Genomic DNA, 22,684 nt, shown 5'->3' with positions numbered 1-22,684 from the left:
GGCGATGCGCCTGGCCGCTGAAGCCGAACACAGGTGCCAAGGCGGAGGGAGGCAGGTCTGCCTGCAGGAAACCCCTGCAGGGTCTTGAGCTTCTGGAACCGGCTGCTCAGCCTTGTCCACAATCTGCAGAGCCCCCCCGGCAGGCCTGCTCTCACTTCCCACGCGTCCAGGAAAGTGGGCGCCGCACACCACCAGGTGGCAGCTTTGGAGGCGGGGTGCCCTCCATGGGTGTCCGAGAGGGGACTGCGGACTCCCTCTGGGACCCCACTTCCGCTGATGCTGACGCATCGCTCCTCCTGCGGCCTCAGAGGCGATGAGGCAGGTGAAAGGAGCCCAGGCTGCCCAGCCCCGTGGCCTCATGCAGCCCTTCAGCATCCCCGTTCAGATCACACTCCAGGGCGGCCAGCGGCGCCAGGGAAGGTAAGTCACCACCAGGCTCTCCCGCACTGGCGTGGGGACCTCGCTGAACAAGTGGCCGCTCTGGGTGCCTCCTCGATCCGAGGGTGCCCACTTGTGCTTCCCAGGGGACCCTGGAGGCTTTCCCGGCAGAGTTGACTAGTGTGGGCTGCATCTGTGCTCCTGAGCTTCCTCCTTCAGGTTGCAAGTCCTTGGAGGCCAGGGCCCTTGTAAAGTCACCTCTGGCTCCCCGGCTCTAGATCGTGGCCCAGCACAGAGGTGGTGCTCGGTTGAGTGAAGGAGTGAGGAAAGGACTGCCGGCATTTGGTCCCATGGTTGAAGCATGCTTCAGCCTTGGAGTCACAGGCCTGGGTCCAAATCCCAAACCCCTCCAGCTCCACCACTTAACCAGCTGGACGATTGTGATGTCTGTGGGCTAGTCTCTTAATTTCTCTCTGCCTCATCGCCCTGTCGATGAGATGGGAATAGTGATAGGGGATAGTAATAGTCGTTGCATGCCTTAGCATGCTCCTACATGATGCCAGCATACTGTCTATACTTTAAGCCATTGTAATTAACCACCTTCAGGGGGGAAGTGAGATAACTTACTTCTTTAAAGATTTTTTAAATTGATTTATTTAGCGAGAGAGAAGAGAGAGAGAGAGGAGAGAGAGAGAGAGAGAGAGAGAGAGAGAGAGAGAGAGAGAGAGAGAGAGAGAGAAATATGAGAGTGAAACTTGGATTGCAAGCCTCCAACCAGGGAATCAAGCCTGCAACCTGGATATGTATCCTGACGAGGAACTGAACTAGAAACCTTTCAGTATGCAGGAAGGCTCTCTGGCCAGGACTCTTCTTTCTTTCTTTCTTTCTTTCTTTCTTTCTTTCTTTCTTTCTTTCTTTCTTTCTTTCTTTCTTTCTTTCTCTTTCTTTCTTTCTTTCTTTCTTTCTTTCTTTCTTTCTTTCTCTTTCTTTCTTTCTTTCCTTCTTTCTTTCCTTCTTTCTTTCCTTCTTTCTTTCTTTCTTTCTTTCTTTCTTTCTTTCTTTCTTCTTTTCTTTTCTTTCTTCTTTTCTTTTCTTTCTTTCTTCCTTCCTTCCTTCCTTTCTTTCTTTCTTTCTTTCTTTCTTTCTTTCTTTCTTTCTTTCTTTCTTTCTTTCTTTTCTTTTAAACCCTCACCCAAGGGTATTTTTTCCACTGATTTCTAGAAAGAGTGGAAGGGAGAGAGGAGGAAAAGAGAGGGAAACATGCTCCCCGAATGTGCCCCTATCAGGGCTGGGAACCCGCAACCAAGCTATGCGCCAGGGAATCAACTCAGAGACCCTTTAGTTCATGGGTCGATGCTCTGACCTCTGAGAAAACCTGGCCAGAGCCAGGGCACTTGTTAAGGGAGAAGGTGAGATGTGTACAGTAACCTGAGGACCTCTTTTCTCCCCAGGGGAATGCAAAGCAGAGGGGCTGAGAGTCTTAGGTTTCACTCCCTCTGCCTGTGCCTGGGTTTGGGGCAGGGGGAAATCAGAAGTGGGCACCAAAGTTTAGAGAAGAGCAATGCCTGAGGGTATTTGAGGAATGGGATATTAAGAGCTTTCCAGCCTCCTCCTGGGAGGGGTCCATTTCACTCTATCAAAAACCTGGGTGATTTGTCAGTGGCTGAAGGGGAGTTGGAAACAGTAAAGATCACCCCAGTCATCACATTACCCATCTCCATTACCCTCTAATTACACTCATGGGTATTTGAGAGACAGAATGCAGGAGAGTGAGAAATAGGGGTTTGACGGATTTGGGAGGTTGGGGAGGAAGGAAGACAGAACCAAAGAAGAAAGAGACAGAGGCAAAAACACTTGTCTCTTAGAAATGAGTGAATACTTTTGAAAAAAGACAAAGCAAATCACAGTATGGCAGAAGATCAAATGGCAAACTAGCAATGGAACAAGTTCTTAACATAATTAACCGGATAGAAGAGCAGTTGTGTTCTTCCCAAAGCAATATAGCATCCTATATTCACTTCTGAAATGCCCAATTGGATTATTGCTCTCTCCTCTTACCAAACTCGATGGCATGTGGACTTAACCTCATTTCCTGTATCAGAAGAAGTTGTTAAATAATTACAAAAATAGAAGGGTAAAAACAATGACCCAAATCTCTTCGGCATCATAAATAAACTACAGGGAAATATTACTTTAACACAGCACAATGCTTAGAAATTCCATACACATGTGAAACTAGTATCAGATGAATTAGCAAGCTTTGATGAACCACAGCTTCTTTCTAAGGAGCACATTTCGCACAAGTTAGAGTGTTGGAGGGAGAGGCTGTTGGCATCTGCAGGGATTCCAGCCAAATGAGCATGCTCAAGGGCTTTGAAACCGAGTTCGCTTCAGGCTAAGCCAGAAGGCACCTGGGGAGTGTGAAAGTCAGTTCTGTCTGCAGGGGAGACAGCAGAATGGGGGGTGGGTACTGCCTTGACTGAATAAAACAACCCCTGGTAACACTCTGGTTACAAGTGGATGTGTATTGCTTGCTGGCAAAAAAAAAAAAAAAAAAAAAAAAAAAAAAAAAAAAATTCTGTTTACTCATCTCTGGCTACAGAGCAACATTAGATCATTCTTAAGTGCTTTGAGGTCCTTGGATGAAAGGTGCTTATAATACCACAACATTAATTACAGGGCTGTTTATGATCTCAGAAATCATATTCAACAATAAGGAAATGATTGAGGAAAACGTGGGGTCCTGGCTGGTGTTGCTAAGTGGTTAGAGTGTTGGCCTGAGAACCAAAGGGTTGCAGGTTCGATTCCAGCTCAAGGGCATAGACCTGGGTTGTGGGTTCACTCCCTGGCCATGGTCAGGGCACAAGTTGATGTATCTCTCTCACATCAATCTTTCTCTCTCTACACACCCCCCCCCCCCTTCCTGTTACTCTATCTAAAAATCCATGGGAAAAAAAAATATCCTTGGGTGAGGATTAACGACAACAACAAAATTATGGCAATTGTTGGAATATTATTATGTAGCCAATAGAAGAGTTACAAAGCATTGCTGCTGACATATTATTACATTAAGTGAAAAGGACAAGATTAAAATTTTTTTTTCTAGTGTTTAAAAATAATATAGAGGAGAGGACTAGCCCACTAAGCTATTATCTCTAAGTAGTAGAATTGTGGGTGGTTTTTATTTTCTATATTTTCAATTTTATAAAACAAACACAAAAAGTACATTACTTTCTCAAATTTTTTGACATTTGTTGAGGCTTTCTTTATGGCTCAGTTGGTGGTTAGGTCTCATAAATGTTCCATATATGTTTGAGAAGAATATATATTCCATGGAGCCTGAATCTCTGCCATTATGGCTGCCTTTGTTTAGCTTAAAATTTTGTTAGGCCCCTTAAAATGGAATTACCTCTGGGACTCAACTGCTTTGTGAGAGGGAACAGCTAGTCAAGGAAACGGCTCACAGGAAGTGGTGGGACTAAGGCAAACGAAAGAACAGGCTCCTGTCCATAGGGGCAGCCTCTGCTTGTGACTGGCTGTTCATAGGGAGGAATGTGGACCTTGTGATGCAAACAAATATTTTCAGGGGAAACGTGCAATAATCCCCCAAAATAAGCAAGTTCATAATATATACTTATATAAAGCAAAAGCTACTTTTACAGGTAATTCCTTTCTAGCCATTGATTAATCAGGTCTCCGAAGACTTCTAGCATTCCTTAGTTTTGTTCGTTACATTCAAGAAAAAAAATTATCACACACCATTTTAGCATGTTTATTTTTTAAAAACATATTTTTTATTGTTTTTTTTAGAGAAGAAGGGGGAAGAGAGAGAGATAGAAACATCAATGATGAGAGAGAGCCACTGATTGATCAGCTGTCTCCTGCATGCCCCCCCCCCCCCCCACTGGAGATGGAGCCAGAATTGAACCCTGGACCTTCAGTCCATAGGCCGACGCTCTGTCCAGTGAGCCAAACTGGCTAGGACCATTTTTGCATGCTTAGATAGACTTTTTTACCAAGCTCTGAACATAGGATCTCATTGTATTGCATGGAACCTGCTCACAACCCTTAGGGAGGAGCAAATGGGATCACCCCTCTACCACCCTTTAGCCCCCATGCGTTGGTAAATGTACTGACTTCTTTAGAACTATCTCTTTCTCACTTCCTCCAAAGGACAGCTGTTTCTACCTCAGGGAGGAAGAGAAATACAGACCACGGTGATGGAGACCTACCAGCTGGGCACAAGAAGCTGCCGTCCAGTGCTGGAGAGGACCGAGCCATGCTGCTAGGCTTCACAATGATGGGCTTCTCGGTTCTGATGTTCTTCTTGTTTGGAACAACCATCCTAAAGCCTTTCGTACTCAGGTAAGAAACGGAGAAAGACAGACCCAGCATTTCCAGTTCAAATCAGATGCAGGCACAGTGGTGGAGAGGGGAGGCTGGTTGGTTCCTGCAGCCCTTCTGACAGTGGTCTAGGACAGGGATGACATACTCACTCGCTCTTCTGTCTGTGCTCAGAAGCAGCTGGGTGTGGAGCAAGAGGTGGTAAGAAAGTGAAAGACATTTCTTGTCCGCTCCCCAATCCCAACCTCAAAAATACTTCCAACAAAGAATCCACAAATTAGATAGTCTTATAGGTAATACATCCTTCCTTTACTGTGCAGATATTCCAGGGAAGGCTTAATTTAAGCCTTCTACATGAGCACAATAGAAGTTTTGTAGTCTGAGTTTTTTGAGTTGGGTAATGTCTATTTGGCACATAGTAGCTGCTCAATAAATATGAGTTCCCTTTCTTTTCTTTTAAGTAGTTTCCTTATTAGATATGTGTAATAATAGTTACCATTATTAAATATATAATATTTAAGAGGGCTGGTGAACAAAATTCTTGCATGGGTAAAGTCTCTAGGCCTGGCCAGTGATCTGGGCTGATTGATCAGGGCCTTCTGACTAGTGGCCCGGTGCATGAAATTTGTGCATGAGGGGGGGAGGGGATCCCTCAGCCAGCCTGCACCCTCTCCAATTGGATATCAATCTCATAATCTGGGATCACTGGCTCCTAACTGCTCACCTGACTGATTGCCCCTAACTGTCTCTGCCTGCCTGTCTGATTGCCCCTAACCCCTCTGCCTGCCTGCCTGATTGCTCCTAACCTTTCTGCCTGTCTGCCTGATCACCCCTAATTGCCCTCCCATGCTGGCCTGATCTCACCCCCAATGACCCTCCCCTGCTGCCCTGATCTTTCCCCTAACTTCTCTCTCCATGCTGACCAGATTACTCCTAACTGCCTCTGCCTGCCTGATCACCCCTAACTGTCCTCCCCTACCAGCCTGATCTCACCCCAACTGCCCTTCCTGGAAAGTCTGATCTCGCCCCCAACTGCCTTCCTCTGCTGGCCTGATCTCACCCCAAACTGCCTCTGCCTCAGACCCCACCACCATGGCTTTGTCCAGAAGGAAGTCTGATGTCCAGAAGATGGCGGTTGACCCAAGCTACGGATCAGATGCTGCTTCTCTGTCCAGGCCTCTCTTCGGGCCTGATCTGCAACCCCTTCGGCAGTCAGTGCTGGGTCACCACTGCAACCCAGCACTGACTTCCGGTCAGTTGAGCCTTCAGTCATTTTGGATGTTACAGACCCTGGGTTTTTATATATTAGAATATGACAAATATTCTGTTTTATTCTATTTAAAGCTAGAGCAAACCCATGATGGAAGGAAGCATTATTTTAAATTTATAAATGAAAAAGCTGAGGCTCAGAAAGGCCAAAGTAACTTGCCCAAGGCCACTAAGCCAAGAAAGAATCTGCTTGTCATTCTGACATAAAGATTTCTTACCTCCTAAGACTTAAGCTTGCTGCAACGAGGGGATGGGGGGTGGGATGGGTGTTTTGATTACGGCAGGACCGGAGCTGTTTAAAGTTGGAGAATGGCTCACATAACATGGAGTGCTTTGGGGGAGGGCAGCCCTGGGAATGCAAGGGCCATGGGGAATGGAAAAGGCAGGTCTGGAAGTTCGGTGAAAAGAGGTCACAGAAAAGGAATTTTTTAGATTCATCTCCTGCCATTCCAATGTTAACATTATTTGGGCAATAAGGTGGAGGTGACCATCCACTGGAGCGCACAGTGCCACTCTTAGAAGGATTCCAGGGGGATTTTCTACCTGGTATGAGCACCAGAGAATCTGCTCTGCTCTTGGTCAACCTACCTTTTTTTTTTTTTTTTTTTTTTTTTTTTTTTAACTCAACAGACACCAGCCAGCCTATATCTGGTTGTGTTTCCTTTGTTGCTTTTGCTACTAAGAAGCTGCAAGTCAAATTTGTCCATTTCTCATAATTATAAGGACTCTTAGGATATGCGGGTCACATGTTTGCACCTCACTCTTGACTTCATTCTAGCTTTCTACTTTCTCTTTCCTGTTACTCTACTTTATATCTACTTATGCATCTAATTTCTATCTAATCTGCATAGATATCTGGAATATCTATGTAAATGGAATAAATATGTGTGGGTGCACGTGTTTGTGTGTGTGTGTGTGTGTGTTTGTGTGCAGGTCAGAATATTGTTAAAAAATGTGATATATTTGGGAGATGGTTTGAGATACCACCTGCAAATTGGCACTAAGCTATTGCTCATATTTAAAATCTACTTTCCTAAGCATTTCTGGAAATGGTTTAAAGGAATTTAGGGAGTGCTTATCTCTCCCTTGCCTTGAAAACTTGTGCCACCAGAGGTAAGTTTCACATCCTAAAGGATGATAGATACACCTATGCCCACTCCCTCGTACTCACATTCGCCAATCAAATGATGGATTGTGTTTATTTGTAGACAAATAGACACACAATGCTATTGAAAGAACAGGCTAAATTTTTCCCCCAGTCCTAAATACACCCCTGGTTCCACCTGGGAAAGACTATCTCGCTTTCTATATTGGAGCTTCCTGAAATCTTTGAGGATGGTTCAAATCATATTCTATCTGTCACGTAGTGAGGATTTAGAGAGCTTAAGTTCTAATACAGATAAGCAAATAATTATAAACAGTTAAAGATACCTTGTCTAAATAAGTATAGAAATTAATTTTGTGTAAAAGCAGGCCAATGCTAAACCTGTGAGAGAATCTTTCCATTTCTGTATTTTCACTTGCCCAATATTTTACTGTTCTAGGCTACATTCAGTAATTATTTGTTTTTTTAAAAAAATATATTTTATTGAATTTTTTACAGAGAAGAAAGGAGAGGGATAGAGAGTTAGAAACAAAGATGAGAGAGAATCATCGATCAGCTGCCTCTTGTACATCTCTTATTGGGGATGTGCCCGCAACCTAGGTACATGCCCTTGACTGGAATCGAACCCGGGATCTTTCAGTCCCCAGGTGGACGCTCTATCCACTGAGCCAAACCGGTTTTGGCAGTAATTGTTTGCTTTGTTTATTTATTTATTTTTAATTCCCTGGGCCTTAGGATCATATTAAATTGCACCATGTGTCTCAAGTTTGTTATATTGATAAAGCGAAATGATGATTGGTGGTCAAAGATCATAATGGGAGTACACTATACAGCTAGCTAAACAATGCCTTTCAAATAGTCTGACTTATAGAAGTTTGTCATTCTAACTTCTTGTTATTAAGGCACTAGGAAATAAACACAGGGACCCACCTGGAGGTGAGTGTGAGAATGCATGAGGAGCTGCTCCTGTACATTCAAAACACATCCTCTTACCCTCACTTGTTCTCCACTTAGTTCATACATATATATCCGTTCTCTTCAGCCTCACCTCGGTCTTCATGGAAATGTATCTACCACTTCTCATTGCACCTATGACATTCTGCGTTTGTCACACATACTCAGATTCTCAAGGAATGTTTTCCAAATAAAATTTAATTTAGCACAGCACTTACTGAGCCTTTACTACACGAGAGGCATTGTGTTTTAGGCTTTGAGGAACATAAAGATGAATAGCAGGTAGGTCCTGACCTCAAGGAATTACTGACAGCAAAAACACAGTGAGCTTCTAATGAGAGATTGCTTGCATGATTTGCATTTGCCTCTTTGGAAGCAGAGCAGGTAAATGGAATTGTACTTTGTTATCAGAACTTTTGGAGGCTGTGTTGACTAAGAGCCCTATGGTTGGACTTCTTCCAAAGGGTGCATTTTATTGTAAGATGATGAGGCATTAGGATATAATTTCTTTGAATATATTTTTATTGATTTCAGGGAGGAAGGAAGAGGCAGAGAGAAAGAGATAAAAACATCAATGATGAGAATCACTGATCAGCTACCTCCTGCAGTCCCACACTGGGGATTGAGCCAGCAACTGGACTTATGTCCTGACCAGGAAATGAATCTAGGTTGACTGAGCCACATCAGTTGGGCAGATGGCAGATGATATGATTTCTGATGTGGATCTTATTGGTTATAGTACTTAGAATGATATTGATCAAAGTATGGTTCTCCAAACACATGTATCTTAAAACTATTAAATAGATTTCTGGGCTTCAACTCAGATCAACTGAACCTGAATCTCTGGGAATGAAATAGAGAATATACTTTTATTTCAGAGAGAGGGAGACATAGAAACATCAATGATGAGAGAGAATCATTGATTGGTTGCCTCCTGCACACCCCACATTGGGGATTGAGCCCTCAATCCAAACACATGCCCTGACAGGGAATCGAACTGTGACGTCCTGGTTCATAGGTTGACACTCAACCATTGAGCGACATCTGCCAGGCTGGAATCCACATTTTAACAAGATCTTCATGCTAACAAACTTGCTCAGGTGATTCTGAAGTTTGAAAACCATTGATCTAAGGGTTGGTGTAGTGAGAAATATGCCAGGAGGGTCCTAATTGAGATGGGGCTTGGCAATTTGCTGCTATTTATTCCGCTATTAATGTGTCCTCATTGTGTGCTTTCTATGATAGTCCTACATTTCCTCAAAATAGACAAATGCCTCAGGTTAGCACATTAGAAATATAAAACTAAGTTTTATAGAGGGTGAAGATCATGATTTTATTTTATTTTTTTCAAATGGGAGCACTCAGAGAGAAGAGGCGAACTGCACTATTGTCCTCACACGTATCACGGACGACAGGATGGGCTGCTCTTTCTCCTGTGGTGTGGCCTGCCAAGGTCAGGGCAAGTATCCCTGTCTTCAGGTGCTGGTGAACCTCACCCATTCGGGCCAGAAAGCTCTCCTACGTTACAATGAAGAGGCTGTGCAGATCAATTCCAAGGTGATGTTCTAATGAAAAAGTTCTCATCACAGCAACCCTCCCATGCCAGAACTGTCCCCAGCAGGGTGCAGTACCCTGGGCTACCTCTAGGGATAAATCTGTTTCCTTCCAGTGAATGTTTTGATAGTGGTCAAATCAGGATAAATGAAGCAAAAAGCATTCTTGGAGGGAAAATGGGGTAAACAGGAAGGGGAGAAATTTCAATTTCATAAGCTGGTGTCTGAAATGTATAGGCTGAGCCAATGACCAGAGTCATTTCTGGGCAGATTTACTTTTGGAGGTCCTATCCCCATCCTATCAAAGTGGTACAAGGTTCTCACAGCCCACCTGAAATCAAGCAAGTTATTTTTTCTTTGAAAAAATATCTTTTTATTTAAAAGAAAGGAAGGAAGAGGGAGATAGAGATAGAAACATCAATGATGAGAATCATCAATCGGCTGCCTCCTGACACCCCCCACTGGGGATCGAGCCTGCAACCCAGGCATGTGCCCTGACTAGGAATCAAACTGTGACCTCCTGGTTCATGGGTCAACGCTGAACCACTGCGCCACACTGGCTAGGTGCAAGTAATTTTTCTTATCAGAGAAATTTAAAGGATTATTATAAATTTTATTTTATTTATTTTTGTTAATACCTGAAGATATTTTTTTCCCCATTGTTTTTTAGAGAGGGGAAGGGAGGGTTGAAGATAAAGAGAGAGGGAGAAAAACAATGATGAGAGACACATGGATTGCCTCCAGCACATGCCTTGATTAGAGCTGGGGATCAAAATTGCAACCCAGGCACTTGCCCTTGATTGGAAATCAAACCTTCGACCCTTTAGTGCATGGACTGATTGATGCTCTACCACATGTGTCAAACACAAGGCCCGCGGGCCAAATCCAGCCCGCCAGGCCTTGCAATGTGGCCCGCACCGCGCTGTCATCACTGCACTCCGCTGTCAGTTTATGACATTGTCAGTTTATGACTGTTCAGTAAACCATTCGGCCCGCGATTTAGGCTGGATTTTAGATTTTGGCCCCTTCTCTGATGGAGTTCGACACCCCTACGAGAAATACTGGCCAGGACAATTTTGATTTTAATAAGTTGCTCAATTGGTTCATATGATTTAAAGTGTACCTTTACACCTAACAATCACAGTTAAGTTGTATTAGATTAGTTGACACCTTACATTTTGTGTGTCTTCACTTAATCACTAATTTTAATCTGATGATTTCTTTTCTATTTCGGATGTAATAATTTAAAAAAAATTTATTTCATTAATTTTTACAGAGAGGAAGGGAGAGAGATAGAGAGTTAGAAACATTGATGAGAGAGAAATATCGAGCAGCTGCCTCCTGCACATCCCCTACTGTGGATGTGCCCACAACCAAGGTACATGCCCTTGACCAGAATCGAACCTGGGACCCTTCAGTCCGCAGACCGATGCTCTATCCACTGAGCCAAACCGGTTTCAGCTCGGATGTAATAATTTTTAAGGTCTCAAACATTTTATAAAAATATATTTTATTGATTTTTTTAGAGAGGAAGAGAGATGGATAGAGAGTTAGAAACATCAATCAGCTGCCTCCTACACACCCCCACTGAGGATGTGCCTGAAACCAAAGTACATGCCCTTGACTGGAATTGAATCTGGGACCTTTCAGTCCGCAGGCCAATGCTCTATCCACTGAGCCTAACTGGTTTTGGCATGATCTCAAACATTTTCAAAGGCCATCGGCACAATGCTTGGAGCATCCAGTGGGTGTGATGATAAACCTCAATCTTGTTTTTTTTTTTTTTTTTTTAATCAGCTGGTAGAAAGAGGTCCCTTATCCACTGGCTCTGCCTCCCAGGAAACAGAGCCCAGGTGGGGCCCTGCTGTGTGGGCCCAAGACAAAAGCCTCAATATGCTAATCCTTTACGGAGAGATTTTACTACAGGACATCAAGACAAAGACAATAGAGGGACCCATAGGTGTTGAAAGCACATAGAGCTCAATAAATATTTGCTGAATGGACAAATGGATTGAGTTACTGTCCAGGAAGAGGCTGAGGACCTGCATGTCAGGAGAGTGGTCCTTTTGAAGTTGGCCATGGTCTCTTCTGCAGTGTCTTGACTCTAAGAATACTTCCTCATGCCCCTACTTAATGCCTGGAAATGGCCATTTCATTCGGTGCCCCTCTGCCAACCCTTCCCCCCGAGCTATGTGGTGGATTTCATCACCTTGAGATGGAAACTCCCAAGTAGCTTCAAGCTATTTCAGAATGAAAACTGTTACGTGCTCCATACTGCTAAGAGTGTTCTCATCTTTATTCCTCCTCCACATTCCTAGTGCTTTTACACACCCAAGTGCCACCGAGACAGGAATGACTTGCTCATCAGGGCTCTGGATGTAAAGGAATTCTTCGATCACATAAACGGGACTCCCTTTTCATGTTTCTACAGTCCAGGCAGCCAATCTGAAGATGTCATTCTCATAAAAAAGTATGACCAAACGGTTATCTTCCACTGTCTACTCTGGCCTTCACTGACGCTGTTGGGTGGCGCCCTGATTGTCGGTATGGTACGGTTAACACAGTACCTGTCCCTCCTGTGTGAGAAGTACAGCACTGCACTCAGAGATGAGGCAGGTGGCAAAGCACCTTATACAGAACAGCATCGAAGGAGCTGAGCAATCTTAGGATGGTGGCCAAACTGAAGTCCTGGCCTTCAGACACCCATAGTTTCTGCATGTGAAGACTTGATTATGCCTGGTTACAAATTAACCATGAAGAGGCAGTAAAGCATGCTATGGGAAAGAAAAAACTTTTTAAAAAAATATATTTTTATTGACTTCAGAGAGGGAGAGAGATAGAAACATCAATGATGAGAATCACTGATCGGCTGCCTCCTGCATACCCACTACTAGGGACTGAGCCCATAACTGGGGCATGTGCCCTAACCCAGAATTGAACTGTGACCTCTTGGTTCATGGGTCAATGCTCAACTATTGAGCCATGACAGCCAGGCAAGAAAAAACTTTTAAGAGTCTCCCATGTATTCTATTTATTTTGTAAATACATACAAATTCACCATTTTTTTCTACTCCAAATCTCTTCCCCCATGAGCCAATGAAGCACTTCTTGTTCCTACATGGCAAAATGCGCTCAAGGTAGCTGTCCTTAATTTCAGCTCTACTTAGAACTTGTCAATGTGGAAATAAATAATGGGGCTATTTAACCTATGGAGCACTGGACGACCAGCCTTGTCCTATGCCATACAATTCACGTTAAAACATTTCTCAAAAAGATTCTTGGTGAAGCCCTAGCCCGTTTGGCTCAGTGGATAAAGTGTCAGCCTGTGGACTCAAGGGTCCCAGGTTTGATTCTGGTCAAGGGCATGTACCTTGGTTGCAGGCACATCCTCAGTGGGGGGTGTGTAGAAGGCACCTGATCAGTGTTTCTCTCTCATCAATGTTCCTAACTTTCTATCCCTCTCCCTTTATCTCTGTAAGAAAATTAATAAAAAAAATTCTTGGTGAAGAACAGTTCATTCACTATAGGAAGATTGTAATCTGGTAATTCCCAAAAGTGTGGCCCTACCATTTCACTTCACCATTCGTGATAAAGGAGGGAAGCCACTGCCTAGAAAATCCATTAAGTTTAGAGTTATTTATATTTAACTTTATCATGTACCATTTTAACTTTTCTTTCAGGTACAGTTTTTAGTTAATTATGCTTTCCGAAAGCTCATTTTATTCTTCGTGTACATTCTGGTGAGAAAGAGATGGCTAGAAATTTGTCGTGAAGGAGGGATAAATTGTACTGGATGGAATTTAGCATTCATCTCAGATAATCCCCCTCACAGAAAAGTCCCATGTGGCTACTCATCAATGGTCCTTATATTAAATGATGAGTCTACGTGGTTATAAAATAATGTCACAAAACCCTCCCAACAGGTACTTTCCAGATCAAGCTGAATATGAGATGAAAACAGTTTGTTCTGAAAACCAATGTGCCTTAAAGTATCTATAAAATTTTATTAAAATATCTTACTTGGTGGACAATAGGAAAAATGAGACTTTTGAAGCAACCTTTTTAATGTAGATGCAATCAAACAAAAAAATTTGATTCAAGCCAATTTAATGCCATTTAGAAATTGTGTCATAAATTACTAAACTGAATAAAATTGAGCAACATTGACTTGCACAATTTTGGCACGTTCTCCTCTTTCTAGTGTGGAATAGTGGAGAGAATGTGTCTGTGTGTGTGATTTGAGTTGTAGGCCATAATCACCACTTTTCAAATATGTATTTTTGGGCAATTCAGCTGAATTGTTAGAGCCTCTCTCTCTTTCCATCTTTAGAATGGGGATCATCTCTTCTTTCATGGGGCTATTGTAGGGGATACACAAAGTATAGAGTATATGAAACACCTAGCTTAGTTTCTGGCACTAGTAGAGGTGCTTAAAATTTTTAGGAGATAACCATCTTTTGCTAAGTTTCAATATTCAGCCAGCCTTATCCCTCTTCTGGCTACATACCACAGGCAATGAAATCAGCACCTCCAAGAGATCCCTGCACCCCTATGTTCACTGAGGCGTTGTTCACAGTAATCAAGCTATGGAGATAGCCTATGAGCCCATCAACAGACTAAAGACATTGTGGTGATATATAATGTGTGTATAAGGACATGCAATGGAATATCATGCAGCCTTCAAAAAGGAGATCTTGCCCAGCCAGGTGGCTCAGTTGGTTGGAATATCTCGTGCATCAAAAGGTTGCAGGTTTGGTCCCCGGTTGGGCATGTATAGGAGACAACCTATTGATGTTCTCTCTCTAAAAAGTCAATAAACATATCCTTGGGTGAGGATTAAAAGAAAAAAAAAGGAGATCCTGCTATTTGCAACAACACAGATGAACCTGGCAGACATTATATTAAGTAAAATAAGTCAGGCACAGAAAGGGAAAAACTGTGTTCCACTGCATTTGTGTGGACTCTAAAGCCAAATACATAAAAACAGAGAGTAATATGATGGTTATAAGTAGGGAGATGGGGGAAAAGGGGAGATGTTGGTTAAAGGGCACACATGTTCAGTTATAAGATGAACAATAAACCTAGAGATTTAGTATACACGATGGCTATAGTTAATAGTGTATTGAGTACTGGAAATTTGTTGAGTAGATTTCAGGTGCTCTCATCACATACACAGCAACTGTGAAGTGATACATTAATTAGTTTGTAGTCATCATGTCACTCTGTATTTCAAATCATTATATTGTAGACCTCAAATGTATATAATTCTTATTAAAAATGAAACGAATTCAGTCAGCCTCTGTGCCTTTCATTGGACAGCTGGTATAGGGGTCAGGGTAGGAAGCTCTGAGAGGATCCTCCCCACCATGTCTTAGCTAAATATGATATGCATGTAAGGTCCAGAATGTGCTGTTTAAAGGCTTCTGTACACCAGACTTCCCTGTAATGAAATTATATATATTTAAATCTTCAAGTTGAGTTTCTGTAGTTTTCTTAAATGAAGGGCACATTTCTATTCCATTTATATATATATAAAAATTTCAGAGAGAAAGGGAAAGGGAGGGAGAGATAGAAACATAAACAATGACAGAGAAGCATTAACTGGCTGCCTCCTGCACACCCCCACGCTGGAGATCAAGCCTATTACCTGGGCTCTGCCCTGACTGGGAATCAAACCGTGGCCTTCTGGTTCATAGGTCGATGCTTAACCACTAAGGCACACTGGCCGGGTTCTATTCTATTTCTTAATAAGCTTGACACCCATCTAACAATGTGCAATTTTTTGGATTTTTCTCCTAACAAAGTAGAAACCACTAATTTGAAATCTAGAGTGTGTGAAAGTGTTGAAACCTCAAGTGTTTGAATTCCTACAGTTTTCCATTGATAAAAGTGGTTATTTGGTCTATCTCAGGAAAGAGGCATTATGCTTGGAGAACAAAGTCAACTTAGAACAATATTAATTCAAAATCACTTGGCAAATAAACAAAATGTAAGCAATTATTTGCTGTTAATTGTTTAGAAGTTCTAAGTGTCAATGCCCATGTGCATTATGGGTGCAAGAAAAGTTCAGACTTACCTTTTGCAAGGCTTATATTAACTAAAAGCAAAACCAGTTTGCTTTTAACCTACTTTCTAGGTTCTGTTCTTCAAGAGACTTGAAAAAAAGTCCTTTTACACATACAAACACACTTATACATTTATGTTTATGTATACATGTATTTCTGTTTAAAATACAAGCATATAATTCTTTATGCTTAAAGGAAGTTAATATTTAAACAGATATTTCTCTAATATTCATCACTTTACTGGGGCAGAAAAATTGACTTTGAAGGCATAATAGTTTTAGGTTTTCATCCAATGTTTCTCAGTCATTATTGGCAAGAACTCAAATTCAGCTAAAATTTCATTATTAGCAATACTGGTTTGCTTTTAAGCATTCAAACGATGGCAAAATATACTTACCACACTTTTTTTGTTTAGAATATAAAATATATAGAACACTAAGGATTATGTGGACACAAGTCAAAGCCGTTTTCTTTCTTTTCTTTTTTTAATAAACAGTGTGATGTTACAGACTACGAAGGTAAAGAAAAGCAGACATTGACAGTTTCTGATGAGCACAAACAGTAGTGCAGTCACAGGCCGAGCTTCTTGCTCAGAACAGCAAGACTGGGAAGAGGTCTTAAATTTAGTGACACTATTATTCTATGTTCTCAGTACAATAACACATGCATCTTGCTGTGTCAAATACTTTTTGGGCCATCATTAAAAGAACATTTAAAAACATTTTTCTCCTAACGAATGCAGTATACCACAGGACTTCAATTCATTGAATGACAAAATAGAGAGATCGATTTCCTACAGTAAGTGGGGCTAAAAAGGGTGGTAGGAGCTACTTTTTAAAATTCCCAAAGTCAACATTTTGTGTGCTAGTTGTCTTCTTTTTGTAGTGCTACATTCCCCAAGATGTTAAAGGGTTATGTTCCAAAAGGACACATTCTTTTAGGTTTTATTCAACTTAAGTCCAAGGATGAAATCATATTTAAACCTCTGATTGCATTTGAAACTTAGGTTCCATAACCAAAAACACTCCTAGAAATCAGATGAAGGCCAACTTCTCTTACCACTCATAGGAACATAAATTAAATCTGGAAAGGGGCCTTTTCTTACAAAATCAATAGATAATGACTTTTGAAAATTTACACTAGAATTAAGGAGTTCAGTCTTATTAAAGGTATTTTGAGGAAATACCAAAGTTGGTTTTCTGCCTCCTTCCTTAGAAGTATTAACAAAAATTTTTCACTTAAAAAATGTACATGTCTCTTAGCATAACCACATTATTGTCGTGACAGATTAAATGATTTCAGATAGATTCATAGACTTGAATAGCTTACAAAATACGTTTAAAAAGCCCTTTTCCATACTTACCAACTTGAGGAATGGAGTCTACAGTTGGTAGTGAAAATCAGTTACCCAACTATACTAAATGTAAAAGGAACTGCTTTTATTGTTTTATGTCCTCCTTGTTAAAACTTATATGTAATTGTGTAAAAATTAAGTCAGAAAATTTCCTGATGGCTCATAACTGTCACTTTATGCTAGCCAGCATGGCTGTGATATTAACATATCTAAAATATTAACATACCTAAGCAAAAGGAATGGCGCTGCATTGATGAAAAGGAAGTGCAATACTTTAATCAAGTGGAATACTTGAATGAAATAAGCTTATTTAAAAACTACCATCCCAACTTGGGAAACTCCTAATAAATTCTAAACTCTTCTGAATTTTAGAACCTGGATGTTTACATCTTTTATAAAAGATGCCTCTTGACTAGAACTAGCAAGCAGTGTGTATACAAACAGAAATGTGTGCACATATACACACACTAACTTCACTAATAATTAAGAAAAGAGAACACAACTAATTTTAAATATCAGATTCAAGAACCTAGTACCATGAACCTCCTAGCAGTATAGTCTTTGCCAAATGGCTGGAGCAAGGATTAAATTTTTAACTGAGATTTTTCCCCCCTAATGTCTCCAATGCCATTAAAAATGAGGCATGCCAACTCTGACTATAAATCTCAAATACAGTGCTCTGCAAATTTCGATAATATCAGAGCTTAACTTATTCAATTGTGACTCATTTTTTTTTTTCCTTATTAACCTTCTGAGGTAGAGTTACCAATATAATTTTATCAGGACCACCGTTATCTTGAGCTAAGCCCTAATCTTTTCAGAAAGTGAACATAACGTTTATTAGAAAAGAAAAAAGGCTTCCCAGGCCATGGCACATAAGATTCATTTACAATTTTTAATGCAACAATTAAAAAATAAAAATGGTGTTTATATTTTAAAAAACAGCCCAGCTGTATTATTCTGTCACCAAGAATGATTATCTGAGTATCCTGGCAATGCTGAATCTTATAGTTCAGCCTTCACAATCCCATCCTTGATGAAGAGTTAATTCCCTTGTGGTATGCACAATATATTTTCACAACTTTCAGCCTTCTTCTATGCCGCATCTGAGCAGGATATGAAGAATGTAATTCATTCAAACAACTCCTCCGTTTTGCATACCCCCAATCCCCTCTTCTCAAACACATCTGAAGTATGAAAGTTGTTTTTAAATAGTAGAAGCACCGCAATCCATTAACACCACATATGGCCTTTCAAATGAAATACTATAGTGGTGTCTAGACATCAAAATTAATTTTTTAAGGTGGATTCTGAGTGTGTGGGTCCAGCCCAGGTCTGCTGTTGGTGCAGGCAATGAAACAAAAGGAACTTTTTAATATTCACAAAAAGTTAGCTTGCTGGCTTTAAACTAATGCTAGAAATTAAATTTCTTCCAAGAGCTGGCAAGCATAGGCTATTAGCCAGGATATGAATTAAATGGATTTACAAAATCATTAAGAAACAAATCCAGGTTTATATGCAGTGAAATTTCCATGGTGCCTTTAAAATAGATAGGCTGCTCATAATTTTTTAAGAATGCCAAATCAAGCACTTTTTGATGGAAAAAAGAATACAGATGGACTGTGTTTTTTTTTGTTTGTTTGTTTTTTTTTACCTATGTGAAAATTACCAATCCACTTAAATAAAATTCAAGAGGGTATATACAATCTAATCAAGACATTGATTATTTTCCTGATTAATAAGAACTACACTTTACACAAAATACTTTATCAGCAGTTATTTTCATCAAAAAACCAATAGTCATAGTTTCACAGTTGAAAAAGTTACACATTAAAATATTTTACAATTCATTGTATATTCACCAGGTTCCATTTTCTAAAGGGCTTGTAATATAAAGCAGAGTAGAAGGGAAAACCTCAAAGTTGATTACTTTGACACTAAGTTTTACACAGGACACTAAGAACCACAAAAAGCTTAGGTTCTATCAGAAAATAGAGACCAAATTCCATTCTTGATTAAAAAATCCAATTAGAAACATCTTTTAAAAAAACACATCAAATTCCACAATATGATTAACAGATTTCAAATTAACATCAGTGTAAAAAATTTTAAAATACACAACTTTGTATAGTTGAGAACATAACAAAAAGTTAAAGCATGATTTTCAAACAGTTGATCGTTTTTTTTTTTTTTTTTGCTAGAATGTGTTTAAAATTAGGTTTTACTTTGTTTAAACCTGCTCCTTCCCCCTTCAAAATAGTCATTGAAGGAAATATTGCTCAAGTGACCCAATGAAACTGTAGAGCCAATAGTCAGTTATACCACATTCAATGATGTATGGCTGGCCAAAGGAAGGGATCAATTGGAATTGATCTCTGATAATAAAGTACCTGGAAGCGACTCTATTGTCATGATTTAAAACATATCTTAGTCTCCCATGTAGCATTTAATTCAGTTTTTGTTCCTTGTCTTCTGAGAACCACCTGTCCCTTTTTTCTTATTTTTAATGCTGTTTGCTTAAACTCTGCTTGGATTTGTTTAATATTTACTTTGCTTTTAGCTAGATCACTTAATCAATATTCTTTGTAAAATTTGTTTACACCTCTCAAACAGATTTAATTTGGTTGTAATAACTCTTGAAAATAAATGTCAATGATAAAATATGGTATGTGGCATGTGTTTTAATGATGGAGAGGTCCCAGGGAAAGTGGACTAACTGAATTGATGTGGAAAGAGCAAAAACTGTATAAATTCTGTGCAAGGAAGCTCAAAGCTTTTTTGGCACTCAGGTAAAACATGGTTGGTTCTTTGTTAAAACTTCACTTTCCACCATCAGAGTCTCAGATTTGTATCATTTCACTGAGTTTTCCTGTAATCAACTAACACAAAAAGACTGGGATGGTAGTATGTATTATAACTGAACAGATCTAAGACACAAAATGTGAATCATGAAGTTTTAATAAATTATGAAATCTTTTGCAAAATAATAGATTGGTTTCCTGCTTAATAGGGTTTAAATTCTTTTGAACTATTCCAAGACAGTTTAGAGAAATAAGTTCCCCTAATCTTCAAATTTATTTTTCCCGTTGGCAATATTATATACATGCCTTAGTGAAGTACCTAAATCTCCAATAATTATGCCCTTTAAGGGTTCTAAAATAGCCAAATATTAAGAGTATTTGTATTAGAGTCCTTGTTCACTATTCAAGACTATAGGTAACTGATTTCATAAGTGAAGATTTTTTAGTGACGCTCTTTCACTAGAGTATACAATGTGTGCTCTTTATAAAGTTGTATTCCAATAATATGCCTAATCTAGAAAACTGTCAGTAAATTATTGCACTTTTTCTGGTGTGGCACCTGAACATCTGCTAAAACTATTTCCTAGGGAATTAATCATTCATTTCAAATACTGAGTAAAATATCAGATTCTGGAGTGATGACTAGTCTTAGCCCCTACATCTTGGGTTAATGTTTTTCAAAATGTTTAAGAATGTATCCTGTGCTCAACTGCAATTTAATAAAGTTGGAGAGTGAGCCCTGACCACTTGGAAATGGGACATAATCCTGCTTTTATTATGAGATATTGGATAAATAGCCTAAAATAGTAAGAAGTTCATGGTTTCTATTTCCCCATAATATAAAGTATTATTCATGAGCATACCTCTGTAGAGGGTTTAAGCAATCAACAAGATACTCTAAATTGTATTAATTTTGGTAACTAATTTCATATGATTGAGGCATTCTGAACTATAAAAGAGGATGCAAGATGGGCAATTCATGTAAAAAGAGAAAGGAAAAAAAAGGATAAACTTTACTCTGTTTTCTTTAAGTAGATATTCACTAGTATTGGTATAAATGGGATAGTGCCTGAGCCTTCTCCAAAGACCAAGAGAAGAGCTGACCATTGCTGATATGAACAATAAAAAAATTTGGGGTGCAAAACAATGCATGACTATGGGACAGATCATGAAATAAAGAATATATATTAATGATAGTTTCTATAATATAAATAGCTTTTAATAAAAAAAATAATCTTTTTAATAACATTAATACTCACTTCTATTTTTCTGGAAAACATGCATGAAAAATGTATTCAATTCATCAATTGCAAAAGGAAGAAAAAAAAACAAACTTAATGTGAATACTGTACAATTCTGAAGCAAGAACTATTCCTGCTCATTCTTTCTCTATGATTATTTTACTTTATGGGCCCCCAGAATTTTGCTGGGAAATAAGAATCAGATTCTTGTAAATACTGTCCAGAAAAAAACCCAAAAGCCACCTTATAACAGGTCTCATTTGTGACTGCTTCCAAAACTTTGCAGACAAGACCCTAAATCATCAAAAGGTTTGATTTGTTAAAAAAGAAAAGTCTCTGGAAAATCTCAAGAGTCCCTTCCACCCCAAGCATTTTTCTTCATTAAACAAGGAGTCAAAAACCCACTTCAAACTCTAAGTTGAACAGCAATGAAAAAAAAAAAAAAAAAAGAAATTTCATTATTTCCCATCTTAATGTAATTTAACATCAAACTCCAGTTTACCTGGACCTAATGCAATAATAGACTTTGCATGTCCACATTTTAAAACATAGAACATTTGCAAGACAAAAAAGAGCATCATTCTTTTTCCTTCTCCATCATTTCTATATATTTTGGGTGTTTTTTTTGTTTGTTTTGTTTTTTAAAAAAAGATACAAACAATCTTCAAAGTTTACCTTTTTGGACTTAAGGCATAACATTAAATTGCGCATTATTCTAAAGCTTAATTTTGAAATGAACTAGTTTAGTGCTATCAAACCCTGTTTGCATTTGCATTATTTAAATTATATAGTATTTTATTTCTGTTCTTGCTGTAAATTCTAATGCTGTTCATGGATTGTGCAATTCCTATGCAATCAGTCTTTGCCTGTTGACAGTTATTAATAGTGCAGACTAGAATCCAATATTGAGCTTTCAATTTCTTAGTTATCATTCAGTTCAAAGCATGCTGCTTAATTGTGTGGAAGATCCAATCCATTTTTGTTGTCCAGCCACCATGATGTGCATCATTCATTTGTTTCATGAAATATTCCAAAGCCTCTTGCTCAGTTTTATCTAAAGCTAGGGTCTTTCGAATGTATGCAATATCATCAAAAGATTGTAGTTCTGGCATTCCAGAGCCAAGCATCATTGAGAAAAGATTTATGAAGAGATTGGCATGCTGCCGGATAGCTAGATAAGCTTTGTAACACATCTCCTGAAACCTAAAAGTAATAAGAACAAGTTGGTTAGTTTGAAGCAAATGGCATTAGTAGCTTCGGGTCTCTGCTCAAATGTCACATCATTAGAGAGGCTTCCTTGGACAAACCTATAAAAAATAGCATTCCTCTCCTCAATCCCTTTATCCTACACTAGAATACAAACCTCACGAGTCCAAAAGGGCTTTGTTTACTGCTTTATCTTTAGTACCTGCAAGAATGTCTGGCACATTAGGAGTTTAATAAGGATTTATTAAATGTATGAATCAATCCATTTAAGATTTAGTCTAGGGCCAGGACTGAGTTATAGATGAAATAAAATTTTATAGAAGGTTCTAAAAGCACTTTAAAGTTTAAGATGGACTACTGATATACATTGTAAGGTGATAACAAAAATTATGAATAAGCACGGTTAATTACAGT

At 39.5% G+C, this 22,684-nt stretch overlaps 2 protein-coding genes across 3 annotated transcripts in view; one reads left to right on the top strand and one right to left on the bottom strand.

Annotated features, from left to right (window-relative positions):
* The first annotated feature begins 318 nt into the window (after positions 1-318).
* On the top strand, positions 319-21,057 carry KCNMB3 (potassium calcium-activated channel subfamily M regulatory beta subunit 3). Of its 2 annotated transcripts, none has more exons than XM_084875568.1 (4): positions 319-420; positions 4,552-4,743; positions 9,409-9,607; positions 16,165-21,057. In XM_084875568.1, exons 1-4 carry the CDS (start codon positions 359-361, stop codon positions 16,231-16,233), a joined length of 522 nt encoding a protein of 173 aa, XP_084731694.1. In that variant the 5' UTR covers positions 319-358; the 3' UTR covers positions 16,234-21,057. The 2 variants fall into 2 exon arrangements, with proteins under 2 accessions (XP_084731694.1, XP_084731693.1); XM_084875567.1 differs by lacking the exon at positions 16,165-21,057 and adding an exon at positions 11,922-15,064.
* PIK3CA (phosphatidylinositol-4,5-bisphosphate 3-kinase catalytic subunit alpha) overlaps positions 18,785-22,684 on the bottom strand; it is a 70,424-nt gene continuing 66,524 nt past the window's right edge. The window contains exon 21 of the mRNA XM_084875544.1: positions 18,785-22,267. Within this exon, the coding sequence (XP_084731670.1) occupies positions 21,997-22,267 (271 nt within the window). The 3' untranslated portion in view covers positions 18,785-21,996. The remainder of the gene's footprint in view (positions 22,268-22,684) is intronic.

This window comes from Pipistrellus hanaki (assembly GCF_964339955.1).
Source record: "Pipistrellus hanaki genome assembly, chromosome: 2".
NCBI lineage: Eukaryota > Metazoa > Chordata > Mammalia > Chiroptera > Vespertilionidae > Pipistrellus > Pipistrellus hanaki.
Note: the sequence above shows the minus strand (reverse complement) of the source record. Positions and strands in the feature narration are given on the sequence as shown.